The 21,815-nt window shown below is 36.6% G+C and overlaps 1 protein-coding gene across 1 annotated transcript; it reads left to right on the forward strand.

The window, feature by feature from the left end:
• The first annotated feature begins 1,528 nt into the window (after nt 1-1,528).
• LOC124637771 lies at nt 1,529-14,990 on the forward strand. Its single transcript, XM_047174410.1, has 4 exons — nt 1,529-1,939; nt 10,362-10,497; nt 13,403-14,529; nt 14,847-14,990. The coding sequence occupies exons 1-4, from the start codon at nt 1,682-1,684 to the stop codon at nt 14,985-14,987; spliced, it is 1,662 nt and encodes a 553-aa protein (XP_047030366.1). The 5' UTR covers nt 1,529-1,681; the 3' UTR covers nt 14,988-14,990.
• The last annotated feature ends 6,825 nt before the right edge of the window (nt 14,991-21,815 follow it).

The raw sequence follows: 21,815 nt of genomic DNA on the forward strand, positions 1-21,815 counted from the left end.
CATTATAAAATATCTTTGAAACTGTACTGTCTGTAAGCATTTGGATAAGCAGTAATGAAAATGAAAACGCCTACATATGAAATGCTGTATTCAAGTAAGAAAATTAAATTTTAATACTGTGTTGGATTTTAATTTGTGAATTTTCTGGTGCTTTTCTTAAGACAAACTTCTGCACAATGAGTACCTACAGCCTGTATGTAAATGACTATAGTGCAGACCCCAAACAATGGTTGAGAAAATTGCAATATGGAACAGGACAATTTACAATGCTAGTCCACAGTAGCTCTCGAGAAGATTGGCACTCCACCTAGAGGTATATACTTATAAAACTGAAAAATTATATTTGTTTAAACGAGCAGATCTCAAGAAATCCTTCTGTGTTAGGAAACCTATTTACCGAGAAAAGCTATAGTAGTAGCGTCTACGGGACCGTTATGTTATATCATATGTCTCGGACGTAAGTAGTGAGTGCCAATGGATACTGAAGCTACATTCACTCCTGGCCTGGCCCCCTGTCCTATAATCACATGTTGCAATTAACATAAACAATTAAACAGAACAAGCATTGGTCTCTATTTATTCACATCGAAGACTTGTTTAATAGTTTTCTTTAACATCAAACGACATTAAATGATTTCATAATACCCGTTAATTACTGGTTTAGCGACGTTCCTCCGTACGAACACTATCAGCAATTACAATGAGCCACAGAAGCTGTACCACTTGTCAAATTAATACTACAGATGTAATCAGAAGCTATTGAAAAAGCGTTTAAAACTTGATGTGTTTATTAAATTGTCGTAAGTTATTTACGACTTTTACGAGCGGCCCTACTCCCGTCTCGTGTAATTATTGAGAACATGCTTAATCTTTATTTAACTTATGTTTACTTTTATTCGAAGCTTTGAGCAAAAGGTAAGGTTAGTAAAGTGTCGTTTATTTTTGTTTATATTTTAACAAACAATCTAATGATGTCTCATATTGGCCACGCTATTATCTGGGAACGCATTAAATCCATATGAAATTAATAAAATATTGCACATACGAGTTTAATTCAACCACTTCGTGATACTCATTGAATGTTATTCCTTCACTGAGGTGATATAAATAGAATAATACAGTAATATTTATTCAAGTACTGGATTCTATCAGTGGTAATATTTAAATGAATAAAGTTGAGTGAACTTGACGAGTGTGGCTGCGACACCCGCGGTATCTGCAGTCCCACGGAGACATAAGTCAATCCATAATTACTGTGCCCGCCGTGTATAATCGATCTAAGGTAATTAAACAAATGGCTAGATGGAACGAGTCTTGTCCCTTGGGCTGCCATAAAACTTCTTGTTCCGCGTGAGATTGCAACAATCTCGTCTTTTTATAGCGAAACTAGTCGCGTTTAGAAGTGCGTTCACGTTGCGTACTCGCAAAAGAAAAATCGCAAGTACAAACTGGTATAGGAAACTAGATTTCCACGTCTCGGCGTTTAGAACGATTAGCTGCAAGCGACGCATTGTTGATACGCTATCAGCTGATTGCGCGCAGTCCGCCATGGTAGCGCGAACAGAGCGCATGCGCGCGCGCGACCCCGCCAGCACCACGCGACGCCGCACGCGCACGTAAGCTTCCGACAGTTCATGAATGAGACTATTTTATCAATTATCGTAATGGCATAATTAGTACGATGGTGAACAGGCGGAAGTTGCTGCGTGTTGTGAAGTATTTGGTGGCGGGAGTGACGGTGTCCTGCGTGAGCTGGTTGGCGTGCGTGAACGAGTGGCACTCGGGGCTGCGCTGGTCCAGCGGCCGGGGGGAGCTGGCGCGGGCCATGTCCACCATGAGGACTATCGTGGCGTACTCCGAAGGCAAGCAGGCGGAGATGGACCGACCCACGCCTCTTACCTGTGACAGCTTGCCTGTATTCCCCAAACTATCTCACATAGTTAGTTCCTTTATTACCTAGAAATAAGTATGACTTTGATTATTTAAAACTAAATCTATGATGATTAAGATCTGTGCGCACATTAAATTATTTATTTAATGGCTATGCTAAGCTACAGCTTTCATGTTAAATTAAGATATTTCTCATATAAAACATTAAGCTCATAAAATTCAATATTATCAATAACATTCTGGAAGCTAAAATAAGGATAAAATAACTGAAGCGAAACACAAATAAGAGATTATTTTATATATTTTATGAGGCTCTCTCGGAGACTAACCTCATTTTAATGATGAATTTTACGATCGTAATTACTTGAAAAATGTTAAGTGAACTTTACTTTTTTGTGTGTACCAATTTTAATATACATATAGCATCCGGTGACTACTTGTAAATGAAGCTATTGCCAGCAATTAAGAAGCATCAATATGATAAAATATCATCAAATAAACATGACCAATATTATGGCTGTAGAAACGTTAAAACGGCAATACATCTATTTTTGTTATAACATTAGGAGTACTCGCACACTGCAGTCTTTAAACAGTTGGTCGACAGCTGACCCGATGGTTGGCATATTTTTTTGTTTGTAAAGAGTAGGTATCTTGATTTCAATCAAAATATTCCGTCGTTCTGATACCGGCTAAATCGTGTCTGATTTATGAGTCCAAACAGAATTATATATATATATCAGCCGTCTAAAATATTGCAGTTCCTCAAGATCATGACGTTATTAGGTACTATGTAACTCCTTTACATAGGAAACCACAATCCGGTCGCTTTGAAATAGACCCATTGCTTCTAATTCAAAAAAATAATAGTCATCATATAAAATAACTGAAATATTCCGGTACCGTGAATTCTGAACGTGATTCAATTACAGAAAGCCGTTAAACTTAACTAAAGGCCACATCACGCCTCATATCGCGTATGCAAATAACGCAGACAATAATGGATGAGAAAACACATCTCCAAGAAAATACGATCTATTGTCACTTCTACTTTGTATTCAGCAGAACTTCCTGTGCCCGCCGCCTACTTCAGACACTATTTTTAGATAGAATATACCGCATACTGTAAAATATTTAATGAGCACTCCGATATCTTAATGCCTTAAAAGCTATGAAACCTCGACTCAAAAGTAAACATTTTCTCGGCTAATAATGTAAATAAAATGTCGACGTAAGTAACGGGAAACTTTCGCAACGTCAATTTAAATGTCCAGTTAACAAACAAAGTGCTCATGTCCACAGTACTCACCCTTCTCATGCATTAACTGTAAAGCTTTTATATGAACACAGTAGAACAGAAGTGAAGGATACAAAAGGGCTCGCGTCCACCTACGGACAGATAGACACACGAACATATCGTATCTTATTTCTCACGTCATCTAAACAAAATGATTGCTATAAACAAATTGTCGACGATAAGAATCGAGTGGTATCGCACAAACGGAGATAGCCTCCGCGCAGCGCGGGCATGCGATGGTTTTATTTCAACTCGTTTTCTGTAGCGATAATCTATTCCGATGCTGGTCACGAATGGAAAATAAATCGAAATCAATATCCTCTACGGGCATTTCTAATAGTATGCCGCCAGTGGCACGCTGCTGCTCTATATACTATAGCGAGATATTATAAGCAGATCGCTTATAGATACCCCGTACCCACGCATACTCGCATAGTTCCGATACGGTAACCAGGCATATTTGCATGCATAAATAGAAATAGATACGATTTCCGGTAAATTGGCCGAGGTCAGTAACTATTCATTCGCCTTATAGGCAGGATCCCGGTCGTGTTCGTGCATGCATCATTTCAGACCGGAGAATATTTTACTATGCTTAAATCTGCATATTGAGAATATGGCATGACGGTTAAAATTACGAACGTGACCGTGAAAATCTTCAATCATGTACAAATTATTTAACTAAATGCATTTTACATAAACAACGATGTAAAATTTTGCTTTTGTAGTAAGCTGATCCCCCTTCTATCAACTTCTTCATTATTGAAATACAAGTAAATCAGAAGAACCACTTTTGATGTACATTTAAGTAACACTTATGAAGATCCATTCTATCTACCTAGGAACCTAGAGGTTCTCTCTTAAATCGCAGAATAACAGATTAATTTCTTCAACCGGCCCAAGAAAACAGATTACGTATTTTGGATAAAAAATAGCTCGAAAATATATCTTAGCCAGGACTTAATTAATGTTTAAGTAATTCTCTTGGCGCTTTAGTGGCCAGCATTAACATCGGCCATTAATATACGCCGCAGGATCGAGAACCAAATGATCAGATTAATCTAATCTAGTGATAAGCCACGTTATTGCAATTATAAAACGTGTTTCATAATTAACCGAGGTGGTGTCATTTACTTTACCCGTATATGTTGTAGAAGTTGTAGCCTCTCCATTACTGACAGATTCAAAAAAAGTTCCGATAACGAGTTGAAACAAAATACAAAGGCAGCTTACATAGCCAGTGATTTTTTACAAGAAAAAGGTGTGCTTTCACTTCTATCCAAAAACTGTTAATATTCTGTGTAAACTTTTCGGAAATCAATAGAAAAAAATGAGATGTGACATTCTCCCGATACGTCATAATAGGATGAATACACAAAATACGTTTGCTTTAAACTATTCGTGTTTTTTGGGACGTCCGATTTTTGAGAGTAGACGGGTGCATAGACGTAATTTATTATTTCTGGAACGCGGGGAAAATAAAAGGTATCGTATCGCACCTTTATATACAATATCGCGTTTAAGTCCCGATTAGTTAAATGTACATTTCTGGGAAAACCAGGATAACACCAAATCTTCGACATTTGTCCTATGTTGAATGATAGAGTAGTCAATAATGCTAGCGAAGTTGTGATATGGGTCCATTCAGAAGACCCAAACTTTCCTTCACATGCTACTTTAGTATTTTCTCGTAAGAATTCCCACAGCCATTGGGCCTACACAAGTTTCTTGAAAACAAAAAAAAATATCACACGACGTATAATCTCCCATAAACTAAGTCTAGCTAGACTGAACAGTTATGTCTGCATAATCTTTATAAGCTCTCAGACGATCACAAATAAAGATTATATCACTATCTTCCTGAAAATTTCTGTCACGTAAATGTCTGTCTAGACACAAATTTTTATTAAAGACTAGCTTCTGCCAGCGACTTCGTCCGCGTTAGATTTGGACTTTGTGCAAAGAGAGGCTATCGAGAGTTAAACGTCTTATTGTGAGCCAACCATAAAAGATAGACATATACTGTCATGGTATATTTTTTCCATAATTTTAAGGAGAATATTTCCGTCATACATTTTTCTGTGTAGCTTTAACCATTCAGGCTGCACACGCGACGGAAGCATAAAAAATATAGTAATTTCTCCCGTTTTCCCAACATTTACCTTCACTGCTCTGCTCCTATTGGTCGTAGCGCGATGTTATATAGCCTATAGCCTTCCTCGATAACTGGACTATCTAACACAAAAAGAATTATTCAATTCGAACCAGTAGTTTCGGAGATTAGAGCGTTCGAACAAACAAACAAACAAACAAACTCTTCAGCTTTATAATATTAGTATAGATCTTAGAATAATTGGCTCACGATGTAGGTACGTAAATAAGTACATGACGTTCTAAAATATGAATTACACATCGCACCTCATTATTTGTTTCTCCGCACGTATGTTTATTGATTATTGTGTTGTTATGAGTGTGTGAAGATGTATTGATAACATGTAATTACGGTTACACGCACAATAAAATCGTAGGAGCTTTCAGACGCGTTCGGTATTTAGTTGGCGTGAAATAACTCAACGTATTTCGCGTTGTGTTATTACATTTTAATTCCGTCATTATCTTTTTATGACTCTCTTTGTTTCTTTTATCATACAACACCGAAGATGTCGCTAATTATGTGACTGCAACACTGAAAATGAATTAAGTTTTCTTACATTAATTATTGCGCTTCCGACTAAGAAAATTTTCATTTTTCTAGCGTCCTGTAAGACTTTTGATAGGTTACCTTGATAGATTCCTCATTTTTGGCAATCTCTTCCTGGATGAAATAATTCTTATATTTATCTTATATCTCAACGCATGTCGGAAAGCCGCATGATTACAAAGCCACCTTTTCAAACAGAACGTTGATGCGATCTATAGAATTATCTTCGAGGCCCAGTAGCGTGACGCTTGTATGTATAATTACGCAAATACCCAGCAATATGCAAACCTTTTGCTAATACAAAACGTAAATTCCCATTTCCTCTGTAACCTATGTATATTGTAAGTACTTGTAATAACCATGAAATCATCCAGCCGGAACATTGCATTTAATTTCTGCAGTTTTTATGTGAGAAACTTCGTTTTCTTAATCTTCTAATTCTTACTTTTTAACCTTATTTGCATACGGATTCCAAATAGCAAAAAAACGCTCCAAAAATCCCATTCTCAATGCTAAATTGCTGAACCATGGAACTAAGCCATACAATCTTATGGTACGTGATAGGAAGCCTTACATTCCTTTTTGTATCATGATTCAGAATACCGTTGGTGATCTCACAAAGGAACTTTTTAATAACACTTTCTCTGCTAGTGGCAGTGTATTCAGAGAAAAAACCGACCTATATTTGAATACCAATTTATTTCTTCAATAGTTCAGTGGAACAGTCATAAAAGCTTCAAAGCAATGCAACCATTTTAATTTATCTGTGAATGTAATTTTAAATCAAAAATATCTCTTATCTCTTGGACAACTAATTGGAATCTCTTATGCATTTATCTTGCTAGTTTTACAATCTGTAGTTAACCGTTTACAAAGCTTTAGCATTAAGTCCACTGTTTTTTTTTCTGCAAAATCATTAAATCTTTTATAGTTCACCACGCGAGACTTAAATGGACATTTGAAATGACCATATAAAAATGTTTTTATGCCTTTGTTATTTAGCTTTAACTAGGTCCTTCCATGGACCTACACGGCGGATCGTTAGTGGAAATACACTAATATTTTTCTTTTTGAACGTTGAAAGCGCGAGAGAGTTCCAATCTGGCGTGTTGCATTCTCCTTATAAATCAGTACGGGGCAGTAAAACCACGCGTCGGCCGTGGGACGGCTAGCTTAGACTTATGCAAATTAAACCGACTGATACCCTGCGTCGAATTGAAGCGAACCTTAAATCAGCTTTATGGCTTATTATAATTTAGCGCTTACTTCTTCGCTATGCTTTATTAGCTATAGACGTAACCATCTGCGGAGTATTTATGCACAATTGTGCCTGTCCGGCCGATGAACGTGTCTAGGAATAGTTTGGTCGCGTTTAGTGAAATGGTGATTGATAATCGTTTCGCTCATTGAAGTTTACCTCACAACTAGACGGTTATTTTTGTCATAATTTTTTATGACTTCCCGGTCTAAATTCTAATTTCATGCAACGCAACTATCTCATATTCCATATGCAGTTAATGCAGTTATTGGCCTGTGTAAGTTATCATGGGACCGACAGCTGGTGATCTCGAACTAACGAACCGCGAACTTTATTGCAATGGCCGTGTAATTGCCAATAATCGCGTCTGTCAGTTTTCGACAAACATCTATCTCAAAGAAGGTGTACAACAAATCAAATATCAGTGTTTTGTTTTATGTTCTCAATTCAATCGGACATAGCAGCTTATGTTTAAAACCGTACTCAATTAATTAATTGTTTTTGAAATGCTTTTCTCGATAATTCTTTTATTGTTAATTTCAAAGAATCGAATGGCCCATGCATGAAATACTTAAAAGAGCATTATACAATTGTCATAGACCAACGTGGATTCCACTTTTCTAATCGTAATTGAACTTATTTTTGCGTAAAATTATTTTTACAACCTTTTTTCAAATGCAAAAGTAAAGCTTGCTGCATTCACGTGTAATTAGATCATAAATAAATAACTAGTGCGTTATATAATCAGGAAATCGATCGTATAGGAGTGGGTAATAAAAATATTCTATTTATAACTCTTCTGTTAGAACATGCAATAGAAAACATTACATTGATCTTATGTACAATTTTAATTGATTAAAATACGGACATTAATATTTACTGTGATAATTCTATAGAACTTCAATGTTGAGAAATCTGGATCTATTAAATTTTATGTATCCGTTTCAATCGGCTTTATAAAATAAATTGTTGTGAACACACGCGCCTGGGCACGATTTTATAGTCTTGTTCACACCGACTACGTTTACAATACACTAATAATAGTTTTGTGGGATCCAATTCAATATAAAAAGGTACCTATCGTCGTCTTAGAATGAAAACCTCGGAAATGCATTTTTTCTCAATATTTTTTTATTGCATTTCTTGGAAGATAATCGTAAAAAATATGGAATACTAATCCTTATCCTGAAGAATGCATTTTTTCTCAATATTTTTTTATTGCATTTCTTGGAAGATAATCTTAAAAAATATCGAATACCAATCCTTATCCTGAAAAGTTATCTCTTGCACTTACGAGGTTTTCACTCTAAGGCGTCGCTATGTAGTTCTTTGCAATGATTTTGAACTCAGTACTAGCTGTAAACAAAACGATAAAATAAATAAGGCAGATATTTATTCGAAAACAGTCTTCAAGTTACGTGGTCTATAGTTATTCGGTTTCTATAACTAAGTTGAGTATCATGGAATAACAGTACGGGAGGGATTCCATCTTGCGTTTTCAAACTAAACGATACATGTATTCATATTTCAAACGACATAATATTATTATAGAGTTAAAACCACAGACGTTTTCTAGAAAACTTTATTCTCTATTTATGGTCAAACTGTATCCTTATCTATATTATGGGTTATAGCTGATTAGAAATTTATTTAAGCTTTCCATAAACATAGTGTGCTCATGTAACTTAATTAAGGTCAATTACTTAGCGGTGTTCGTCAATTTCCTGTCAATATTCATTAAACGCGAAGCAATATATTTACTTAATTTTATTATATTTGTTATCAGTTGACTAAAGAGCGGTCTTAATTGTAGATAATTTGAATTGAACTTTTAAATTTGATCACGTTTGTTTCACAATACGTTAAAGTTCAAACACACAGTAAAGCCACAACTTCTAGGATAAATACATAATAACACTTGTAGTAAAATAACAAATCACCGTCATCCGTTGAAACGAATGGCTAACAAGTCTACAGAAAGCAGCAAAACGATTATCCCTTGCATTTGAGTAAACATCCAGATTGCTTCTGTCTGCACCTTTACGCAAACTCGCATTAGACTGCGTAGTGCGTATCTCAGGACCAAAGACTTTGTAAAAATGCAGCCGACCGGACAATCCAAAGACTTTGTAAGCCACAAGGTCCTAACAAACTAATTACGATTAGCAACGCTGCCTCGAAGTACACCGTAGAAAATCCATAATACTCGGTAACTTACTACTAATAAGACACTTTGATCGACAGTATCGAATGTTACTAATTACCTAATTTAAGTCATGCATGGAGACTTCGAGGAAGGTACGTAACTTAATAATATGTATAAGTAGTGCACAAAAAAATAATTGGATAACAGTTCTTAGTAGTTAGGATATCAACAGTGTTAATTGTATTTACGGTATTTAATTAATAATATCGATCTTTGTAGATAAGTATTTTCCATCCGTAATCAATGGTTATTAAGTTTTATTAATTTTTAATTCAATAATTATCGAGAAACTTTTTGTATAATATGAAAAGCAAGCCTTATTAATTATTTTCTTGTAGATAATATTAAATAGGTAAATTATAAGCTATTTATTTCTGAAAGAACTTATAAATTATCTTATAAAATCCGTTCATAACACGAGTTCTCCTTTAACGGTACCTAGATGTACCAATTAATAATTACATACAAGCAAACTAGGTTATTAGGAAGTCATAAAAGGTTTTGTTCCTTCACTTATGTCCACACTACCTTATAGACCAATGAACTATATATAGGACAAATGTGTACGGTCCTATTTGTACATATGGAAGCAATAAATCATAAATATTAACAATGTGCGCGTGAGTCGCGACTGGGTCACAATGTCACATATTCGAATGCTTAATTTGTTATTGACGCATCGACTCTTGAGTATATTTAGGTACAGGCACATAATTGCAACATACCAATGTACTTAGTCTCATATTGGGTGCTTTATATATATTTAAAAAAAAAAACGTCTTGCCTAAATATGTAGATTCTATTCTCGTACACCATACAAAAAGAAGAATCTGCCCAGCCTTGTTCAATTGTAAAAATTGTAAAAATCGGCACGCCTGATACTTCACGAATATTAGACATTTAAATAAAACTACTTCTACAGATTTTATCGCGGATATATTAATATTAACAGCGATAAAATCCGTAAAAGCAGTTTTATTTAAATTTTAAAATCTTTTAATATTTTCAGGACCGTAGCTGGCCTGGTGGAGGGCGTGCTGCGCAAGAGTGGCAGCGCGTCGCCGGCACGCACGTCTCACTCTACGCCGCGTACTACGATGAACGGGCCGCACAACGCTACGTCAGGATTCTTGCTACCTTCCATGGTACGCCAACAATGTCTTTTTCTGTTATTAGGTAAAAGCTTAGCATAGTAAATGGCATCAAGCTTTCAGGGGGATTAAATGAGTATCTGCGAGTTTTCAATAGGTCCATAGAATAAACAGGAAAAACGATGGAAAATCCATTAGTGTTCTCAAGTCTTATCGTACAATCACAGATAACTTAATGTTACTATCAATAAGAAGCCACGGAACACTCAATGAGGTTGTGTGGAACTGCTATTAAAGCTAAAGCCTGTGTTTACTGAATTACCTGAATACAACGTTTGAATGATAATTAAGTGCACATAATGTTTGAAGAAAAGTAAACATAATCAAACTCATATGACATGCAACGCCATCTGTCGATCGATGATTAAAATAATAGATCGTTTCTCCCGGTAATAAGAACTTGCAATACTGCTTAAATAAAACCACCACCGTAACTTTATGTTCAAAGATAGGAATGTTTTAAGTCAAATAAGCAAAGCAAGCCATGTTACCTACATGGCTTAAGCACTAACTCACCAAGTTACATAATAACCTCTACCCGGCACTTAAATAATAAGTAGCAAACTGCGAACCTATTACGTATATGGTCCATCTCATTTGTGATCATCTTCCTGCAACATTGTACGAACCCCGCAACAGACATTAGCGCCTCTGTATAATTGACAGCACATCACATGCAAAGGGTTAGTGACATTTAATTAAAACTTACGTTCGTTACATGAATTATTCAAGTTCTACCACGTTGCCATTTTTACGCAATTAGCTTCTATACACTTAGTACTGAAAACTGGTTTAGAACAACTTGCAATCAAGCTGCTTAACAGTTTATGATATAAGATACGTAAACGTATGTAAATTAACTCAAAAGGTCTAGAAGAAATCAAGTATTTTCTAACCATATTTGTTTAGTTTGAGATTTTCTCTCTGATTTTGCATTCCTTCAAGTTTATAAGATGCAATCACCTACTCTCCACCCAGACGGGCGCATCAAGAATCTTGTGCGTTTTAAAGTTTTAATTTTATACATAAACTTAATCAGCAATTAAGTTATATTTGTATGTAGCGGATCGCACGCGCGTCGCCGCGAGCGCTCCCGTCCACCCGTCCTCCGGCCGGGCTGCGCTTGCGCCTGTAATTATATTCTTCCTACTCGTACGGTCCTCCCTAACGATTCCACACGATTATATAAATTTACCCTAAACACATATTGGAATATGCAAACAACTCTAGTTTCTTGTGAATCAATTTTAAAATAAAATTGACTGCATAAAATTTTATGACATAAATACACATGCGCGAATATATTGGACAATGCAAAATTTATTTGACGGGCCCTATAATTTCACACCTTGGGCGTTTATACTTCTTATTATCTTTTTACGAGCATCGACGATTTTCTCAAAACTACGGTGTGAAAACTTACAACATCTTACCACTCAAGATTAACGCAAATGTACAACTTATAAAAGATTTTTGCTTCGTCCACTTTTGCTGAAAAAATAAATAAAAGCCAGGTAAACAAAATAATCTCGGTCAATAAAGACATCAGGGAAATCTCAAGTACTGATAAACCAACGCCATAATTACCGGAGTCTGTGATAGCCGATCGGCAGTCTTTATTTTCTCTGCCAAAACAAAAAGCGGCTTCGTTCGCAACTTAATCAAGGCAGAGATTTTTTCCTTTTAATATAATGTGTGCTACCAATAAGTCACGGAGGATGTCTCATTAAAATGGTGCAAGTATTAAGTACAGTTTGTAGTTGTATTTTTGTAACACATTAAAGGATTAAGAGTAACAAAAGCTGGAATGGAAAGTGCGCGGCCGGCGACAGTGCGCGAGAGCCGATAAGCTCACACTCATTTGTCACTGGAGGCGAGCGTACGCGTCGTGTAAATTCCTTCCCGGCCGAGATAAACCCACCCAACTCCTATGTTGTGGTGAGGAATGAGAGACGGATTAAACACTGGCCCTTCCCGCTGCCTTTCGCTTTTACGTTTTGTGTTTGGTTTGGAAAGATTGTTTGTCGATTTTATAGCTCCCTTTTGCGGTTGGATATAAACGTGCCTGTTGAATTCAGGCTTTCCACTAACTTCTTATTTGTCTGTTGTATTTTGAAATTACTTACAGATAACACTTAGGCTTTCGAAAATACTTTACTGTTCATATTTACGAGTAGTAAACGGTTTTCCGTGGCTCACTCATTTATGATTAGATGATAGCTTTCAGATATCTTGGGACGTGTTGATAATTAATTAATACTAAACTATCTAAACATATTTACCGATGATACGGCAAGGCTTAATGATCATATAGCCTTTTTATCCCAATCAAAATGATAGTATCAAGTAAATACACACAGAAGCATTAAAATGCATTTGAAATTAAAGTTGTTATGCCATCATGCAAGATTAATCACAACAAAACTAAATAAAATAAAACCTTAGTAGAACTGCATCACAGAAAAATAACAGTAAAAATGGATCTACCACATAAAAACGTTAGTACAAAAAGGGAATTGCTTTTCTCGCCGTATCCAGTAGGAAGGCGTTCCATCCTGATCAGGCAAGCCTGTAATTGAAGCACCGTTTTAATGACAGTTCCTCGCAAAGCACCGCAAGTGTACCCGAGGAAATCATTTCAACAAATTACTATTATATAAGTCCAAGTAATGGAGTTTCTCTATATATAAATTATGAGTGTCGGGAAGATGGTTGAAACGGTGCCGGCGAGCACTTTCCGTTCACTCACATCTCACTTAACTGTAGGAATCATTTTATTTTCTCATAATAATTATTACTTATATTTATCTCCGCCTGCTCCATGCTCAGAATCAATTCGATACCGACGGTATGTTTGTTGGTATATTTATTTTTTATTAATATTTTATTGCTTTGACAGGTCGTAACTATTCAACTGAAGACACACTTTTCTGCCAGACGCGTTCACGAAACGGAAATTTAATAGAAGACACTGTCGAGGTTGTTGCAGCGAAGCCTTTAGAAATCTGGTGGCACAAATGGGACATAACGTTGTCAGAAGTTGATACGCCATTACTACTGTCATGTCCTCTGACGGAACCTCTTTATGGCCCCTCCGTTGTGTCAGTCGTAACTGAACCTTGCGATGACCCTACTAATGCCTTCGAATTGAACCCCACTGCGGAAAAAAATAACAAAACAAGAATGTTCACCATTTGTGTCAAAGACTTGAACTTCGAAAAAGACATATCGCAAAGCTTAGTTGAATGGATAGAAACCAATAAAATACTTGGCGTAGAATTGATAGATATATATGTAGATGAAGTCGCAGAGAAGACAAAGAAAGTTCTACTGCACTATCAAGATAAGGGTCTCGTTAGACTGTTCCATGTTCCTATTAAGCATAAGTCAGGAAGGTCTCTTTGGCAGCGCAGGAGAGATCACATTTTAACTTATAATGATTGTTTATATAGAAATATTAAGGAATCTGAATATATAGTGCCACTTGACATAGATGAGATAATTTTGCCAAAAATTGCGGACACTTGGCCTGAGCTACATAACCGTCTAAATGGTTACGGATGGAATTCTTCAGGACGCTCCTCTATTATGATACAAAATGTATTTTTCTTTGACTTTATGCAAGACATTAGAAAATACAGCATGAACAGCAGAGGAGTAAAAAGCAAAATTTACATCAAACGAGACGATGTTCGGATTACAAAACCTATTAATTTAGAAATAGATGAAATAGAATTAGTATTAGATTCAAATAATATAAGCAATGAAGTCATAGACGATAGTGAAGATGAAGTGCTATATAAAAAGTACAAATCTAGATGTGGTACTGAACTGCCTACGCCTAAACTAGCTGAACATATTGTGAGTTCAGCGATGATCAGTCCTATAGGATTCTACAGCAAGAGTTGGATGTTGACTAAAAAGGTGTTAACGGCATTCAACCATTACCCTTTGAAAAGCCTCGGGGCGTCAGGGTCCGTTGGCTGGTCAGCGCCCTTTAAAGAAGTGCAGCTCAATCATTACAAGGTGAGAACTGAAATTATTGGGTAAGCTATCGTCTTTGTCTCAGTCATAATAATTTTCTAATGAAACCAGCACTGAGTGTACGGTGTAATTTCAAAACGCATTTATCCTGCACTTGGCCAAGACCTAAAGTGCCATAACAAATATGTGTAATTGCGGCATTACAATAGCTAGCTGCAACTTTGTATAACTTTACCAGTGAATTCACGGATCGTGGCTGGTATAACTGTACTGGTAATACCGAGGGATATTTAGCTCACGTTTTCAAATATTTCTCTAATAAATAAGGGCATGTTGTGAGGTTATAATCACGTTTGCAGGAGTCGTGCAACACGACGGTGGTGGGCGAGTGTGCTCGGTACGGGCGGCGCGCGCGCATCGACCGCGCCGCGCTGCGCCTTCGACGCCGACTCACGCGCGCCCTCGCTGACGCCATCTGCACCGGAATAAATATTATCTGAGAATTGTCGTTTCATTTTTATGTTAAATCTTATAAGTTAGGGACTCATGAATTACCACCATTAGCTTTTTACCACAAAACATAATTAACACTCCAAGTCGACAGATAGCTTTTCTAGCATCTATTCACGATTCGAAGTTTAGATATAAAGCAATTGATTTCAAAAGTTATAAACACATCCTAAACATTAGTAGGTACCTAACTATAGCCAAAACTCCACTTTTTGCTTATATCCCTTTATATACCTACATTTAAACAGATTATATTCAAAACTATCCATTTGTAAGCAAACATATAAAATCACTATACAATAACAAATAGATGTCCATAAAATTTATACAAGCACTAAGCTCCACACGATCAAATGCATGTATTATGCAAAACGCCGGAGATTTCAAGTATGGAAAGATAAAAGATAAAATATATAGAGCTTAGCCGACGCCTACAGCACGTGGTTCGCAATGTTTACAAAAAGTACTTCTTACATATTTATAAGGAGTGCTATGAAGGCATCCGTCAGATATGATGGAAGATTGATAGTGCGGAGGCACGGATTGGCCATAAACAGACTTGAAGGCTTTGATTTAGATCCTTGAATATAAAATTTAAATGTTCAGCGTACAGAAAACTTCATCTGTTCTCGACATCTCTTCGTGATCTGAAGCAGGTATAAGATTGAAGATTATTCTATTATACAATCGAGGTAGTTTCTTATAGTCATAACAAAAACCGGTCTATATTAACGCTAATACTTCGGATGGGTACTAAATACTGCAGCTCATCAAGACCCTGACTTGTTTCCACTATGAGAACTTAAAGGAATATTTCCATGAAACAACAAACTTAATGGACGGATTATGGGGATCGCAATATGTAGTTATTAGCACACAATAAGGACCTGACAAGCAAGAATCTGTGCGTTTTTATTTACTCACATTGAATTTGAAGGTGGTCTCATATTTTCTGGAAGCCCTAGCTTGTAGTAGGGGAGTTACATTTGCCGGAAATCATTCAAGAAGACGGCAATAGAAAAAATTCTTGCTATTGCCGTAGGTTCTAAAGTTTAACAATAAAACATGTAATAAAATAACGTATTTTACGCTTCTGTCTACAGATTTGCAAATCTACAACTAAGTTAAAGTTAAATCACAATAATTTTGCGTAAATGATCGACCATATTGCGTAGCCGTGTTCAGTGGAGCAAAAAAATAACGTCCGAGTGTAGTCGTGTGTGACGAAATAAATCGGTAATGTGGTTATAATGGCGAGTCCTCACATACCGCATTATCTAGATGGTACGTGACGCTACAGTCTGTGACAAGACTAAACGGTAAATGCCCATACGTAAAGGACCGTTTCTCTGAAGCATTTTCATGTAAATTGCCACCCAAGCCATCACGCATCACATCTTTATCAAAGTTCACTAAAGCCTAAAAAATATATTTGCCAGATTGGAAATGTAAGATATTTCTCATTCAGTACAATCTTCTTATTATTTAGTGTAAAATGCTATTCCGTGAACTTAGGTGTGTGTATAGTATTAAGTCTTGAATTCAAGAGATAACAAAAAAGGATTTAGTGGACCATTTTTTCCGTATCTAATCGTAAAAACCACGCAGTTGTGGCGAACACCATATGTAGGCAAAGCCAGGCTTGCGTAATGCCCTCGTATCTGTCTCTGGGATTACAGTTTACGCACCTCGGCCGGCCGGAGCCCGCCGCCAAACAAATATCCTTACACGAGCAACAAGCTATTACCATGTTCACCTCCAGAATGTAAAATAACACTAAAAATCATGATAATCAACATAAAAACCATTTCAGTCGAAGTGCGATTTAAATGTCGCTAAAGCTGCAGGAATTTATTTCTGTTTAACGATCACTTTATCTTCACATTCAGATATTAATTTATTTTATTGAATTAAGGCCTCAAAGTCAAAAGTATTTAGGGACATATTAACTTTTTATAAGGTGGTCCGATAAAAATGGACATACATTATGGAGCAGTTCAGAATTTTCTTAACATTATTACGATACATGATGGTGCATAAATTGCGATCCCTTCATACAAGTACCTACTAAAGAAACATCAGAATCACTAAGTACACATTATTCAGCTACTCAGTGATTCGTAACGACCGTTCATGCAACTGGATACGAAATACATTCAGGCAAAGGTCAGGAATAAACTCAACAGAACAATAAGATTAATGGCTGTCTATAGTATTTTAGCGAGTATAGCCGTCACCTCATCCCTCGTCTAGAGTTTCGAGCTGAGCTGAACTGATTCATTTACAACGACAGATAACATCACCTAGTTTATTGGACATTGTGCGTACGTTCCGATGCACCGATAAGCTGATATCGTGTTCGCCACGGTAATCAATTACTACCGCCTACCTACGCGCTCCCATTCAATAGCGAAACGTTTTTATTGCCGCTCCCGATGCCGCAAAAATTAAATACTCGTTACTTTTCCAGATGCACGATAAAACTACGATTGAATTTAAAATATTATATTTAATTTACTTTGTTTGTTTAGGACTGAACTCTGAGTTGATTTATATCCTTGTATTGCAGAATTTAATTCGTCTCGATTCTTGTTGCGGTTTCAAGGTAGAAATAAGTGTACAAAAGTAAATAACAGATGGTGCGCTAGCTTAGGTGTCGTTCGCTTGGAAGTTATCAATCATGGGTGTACAACTGGTGTAATCAGCTTCACAGCTATCATCAAACTCAACCCGAACCGCATTTATGGAATCGAAACGTGTTTTGTTCGACACCCGTCAATCATGCGACTCGAATGGTTGGTTAGACGGTGAGATCTTACATAAATTAGATGTCAGACATGAACGCGATAGACTATCATTTCGAATTACGAAAATAGCATTCAAGTACCATATCTAAAGGGACTCATTCGTTAGACTATTCATTTTCTTTGAATCAAACAAGTTAATGATAAATAGGAATGTGAATCTGTCGATGGTCAAATACACAAATAAATAAATGATAAGATCGATATGTGAAACAATACTAGCAATATATCGATAATGAAAGAGGCGGTAGTGATGTGCCTCATTGTCCAGCAGTCGATAGCATCAGTCCACTTACTGCGCGCGATGAAAGATAGTGCGGTGTCAGTGGTGGCCATTACAATTACGATGCTTTTAGTGATGTCATTTCGGTGCATTAGCATGGGCCAAGCTTCTTGTGTGCCGATGCATGCTCACTTAGGGTCAGTGAAATAGGTAGCAGTGATTCACTATAAAGCTACAGACACACTCGCTACACTCACGTCATTAAGCGATATCACTGCGAATTCAATCGAATAGAAATAGGCGTTGTTACGTACGCGAAAGAAGTACGAAAACAAGCTTTTCAATAAAACATTAAAGAGAAATTAATGTTGTATACATTGTCGTTCCTGATAGCAATTACATCCAGAATGGTATTAGAAAATTGATGGGCTTACCGTCTTGCATTATTAACAAGCTAATCATTTGTGAAGTTTCATCTGGCGGTCATTAAAATGGTCGGGAAACCCGTGGAGTTAGTACATTAATGGAGTGTCAGTCATCGTTGATGAATGCCTGGTAAGCCCTGTATTGATCGAGGTATGGCGAGATAGGTGGCCCTATCTATTTCCGAGCTGTTTTTGTGTTAGATTAAGCTACGAACGTAGATATTTTATAGAACTTAGCTGGTTGGAGCAAGATTATATCAAAAGATACATTCAATGTTATTGATGTGGAAAAAATTGTATAGGTAAGTACTTAGTTAAAAATGCTGTCGAAACCTTTCGTGAATTTTGTTTTACTTCTGAACTCATTTTTAAGAACCTACGGTGTCATCCATGTCATCAATTACTTTACCTATGTGAACGAATGAAATTGCCTACGTGACAAGTAACTAGCTCTTTACAGTAAGTGGGCACGTAAGTTCATATAAAGGTAGCACAAAAGCTGAGTAGAACCTATCATAAAATCCAATCAATGATTGATTTACGACGTAGACGAGTCGCTTTCGCGCTGAATTCCAAATGTCTCCCGTTGCACTGCTAAATTATCTTCCTTGCATAAAATGACAGAAGACTATTTATTTATTTCGTAGGGAAATATTTTAAAAAGTTACTACACATGCTAATTTCTAACTTACGCTGTTGGAATAAAGTTCAATGTGGAGTATGAGAGATGTCGCACATTACATCTTTTAAGTAGCAAAATAGTAAATTATAAGTAAATGATATAGGGGACTCTGGCTGACTGGATGCAATCTCAGCTCTTACGAAGATTAAAGTCATGATAAGAAGAATATTCCATATTGAGCTGAAGTGAAATCATTTAAGGAAGCTTGTTTATCAAGGACCTCGGGAAACTATTAGATATGGTGATTTGGCTATGAAATTAATATCATGTTAGTATTTCCAATACAGTAAGCTTTAAGATTTATAAAAATAGTTATACCTGAGACCATTCTTATGCCGATAGCTATAGCTGGCGTAATTATGCTCTCTCAGCTAAGCGTGCAGATATTTTAAGTATTTTTATATCCCATACATGCGTCAATCTTCTCCGTTTTTCAGAAGTAGGTAAGATACATAATGTGCAAATAAAATGTTAGCCCTGTCATTAAAGGCGATTTCGAAATACCTTCGTTTCGAGTTTTAATGGGAAAAGACACATTTATTTACATATTTCATATTTAAGTTCTGAACACGTCATGTAGTTAATTAAAGCAAAAACGCTAATGAGTGATGTGGCACGTCCCGACTCCCGCGCAGGCGACGACGCGACGTGCGCCCGCGCCGCACGCCGACCCGCCAATTGTCTCCTGCAGATATTACTCAGAAGTTCACCCTCACAGCTCCGTAATTCCACATAATAACATAATTACATTGTCGTCGGCAGTTCCTTGAAGCCTTCAACATTTAACAAGTTTTGTGTAAAATGCAAATTAAATTCGTCATAATTACCGAGGGCGCTTCAAAAACATGTTCAATGTGCACATTTTGTATTTTAACGCAATTTGCATACAAAATAAACAATAGCAAAAATTCTCAACCGAAAATAGTAAATTCAACATTATTAGGCAACACAGCTTAAAAACGAAATAAAAACGGCTCGACATCCTTACGTACAGACATATCCAATTTGTCGTACTTAAAAGCTTGTAAAGCTTTTGAAAATGTCAGAAATAAAGGACAGATCCTCTCATTAATAAATATGAAATGGCGTCGAGTTTTATTAGCACTCGTATTTAAAGTCGACATTAAACTTGATTTTATTATAGTGAATAAGCGCCGTAAATGTCGTTGTTAGACAACGCCTTTAACTACGCGCCACAAAAAACCAGCCCAGTTTACAATAGTGCACTAACAATCACTGTAATGATGCACATGGAATGTGAGCACATAAGTGGCAGACACCCAACAGCCACTTACCTTAGCTCTAACATATTTAAATTACGAAACTGTAAGTTTACAATGCGACTTTAACCTATTGGTCACCATAAAAGAGGATAGTTCATTTCTCGTCTCCACAAGTCGGAGAGAACCATATAGGTAATTAAACGGACACGTTTAAGAAAAGTTTGCTCCTACTTTAACTCACGCATCTCAATACTTAACTTTACACCTTTGTTTAAACTTACAAAGAGTAGTACTTACCTAAGTTTGCAAGCTTTGTAAATACATGGGTACTTCACTTAGTATACATTCTTAGAGGACATTTACAGCGACTGAATAAACACATCAAAGTTCCAATGACACGGCGCTAATGGTCAAGTCATGGTTGATTGCGTTCCACCGGCTAAGAATTGCGATCTTGCTTTAGACTGCCACTATTTACAGCGTCATCTTCGGACCTCCTGGTCAAAGTAAAAGGAAGAGTGTATTGCTCGCAGATAAATCGAGGAGTTATTTCCTATAGCTCGAGGACTAATAAGAAAGTTTCTGAAAACTTTGTAGACTAACATTTTGAAATTCTTATTTTACAATTACTTTAACTTTTTATTCAATATCGATTTTATTAAATACACTTCTTTCTATCAACTGTTAGCTTGTTACAACATTCAGATCAAACATTAATGAATATGATTTTGCGTTGCAGTTGCTGTCTATCCAGACTGGACCGGGTACATGCAGTCAATGCACTATTGAAATTTATCGTATCCTGCGAATCTACCGCCTCCGAGGCTAGGAAGGGTCGTCGACCTAGGAACGGCGTTAGGATACCTAGGTCGGTAGGTACAGTTTAGGTGCGCGGGCTGGATAGCACGACGAACCCGGATGCCGTGCATTTATTATACTAAAACATTTACTATTGAATGGGAAGAAGTCATAAACAAAGCCAAATATCTAACCATACTCGTTATAATACTAACTAGACGTTTACTAACAACTTCTTTGATGAAGAATTATGTTTATTGGTAACTTGCTTAGCTTGAGTGACAATATATTTTGTTCGACGTCGAAATGCATTCATTAGTGTTTAGAACACGTTTTGAGACGGACAGGTGAGTCACAGTTGTGCACCATACAATTGATTTCCTCTCAGCTGAACAACGGGCAGTATGCGCGAAAATATACGATACACGTACAAATACACTTATTAGCAAGCGCACGACTAACCCATCCAAGTTTGTTTGAACTCGTTCCTCTTGCAATTTCTAGATTCACGAGGGGCGATAAACATCTAACCGTAAGGTCTAATGAAAAGAAACTTCTAGATATAAAATTCTCAGCTCACACGAGAAAGAAAAACTGCATCTTTAGCTGTTTTTGGGTCATACAACAACTCACGTTTTCGAAGTAATGTCGAAGCACACAAGC

This window comes from Helicoverpa zea, chromosome 16, assembly GCF_022581195.2.
Source record: "Helicoverpa zea isolate HzStark_Cry1AcR chromosome 16, ilHelZeax1.1, whole genome shotgun sequence".
In the NCBI taxonomy this organism is placed as follows: Eukaryota; Metazoa; Arthropoda; class Insecta; order Lepidoptera; family Noctuidae; genus Helicoverpa; species Helicoverpa zea.

What these genes read in the sequence shown, in the direction of transcription:
- LOC124637771 (XM_047174410.1), top strand. Translation starts at nt 1,682, where the DNA reads ATGGTGAACAGGCGGAAGTTGCTGCGTGTTGTGAAGTATTTGGTGGCG. An exon ending in TCCCCAAACTATCTCACATA is followed by an intron (nt 1,940 to 10,361) that starts GTTAGTTCCTTT and finishes TAATATTTTCAG; the next exon opens with GACCGTAGCTGGCCTGGTGG. An exon ending in TGCAGCTCAATCATTACAAG is followed by an intron (nt 14,530 to 14,846) that starts GTGAGAACTGAA and finishes TCACGTTTGCAG; the next exon opens with GAGTCGTGCAACACGACGGT.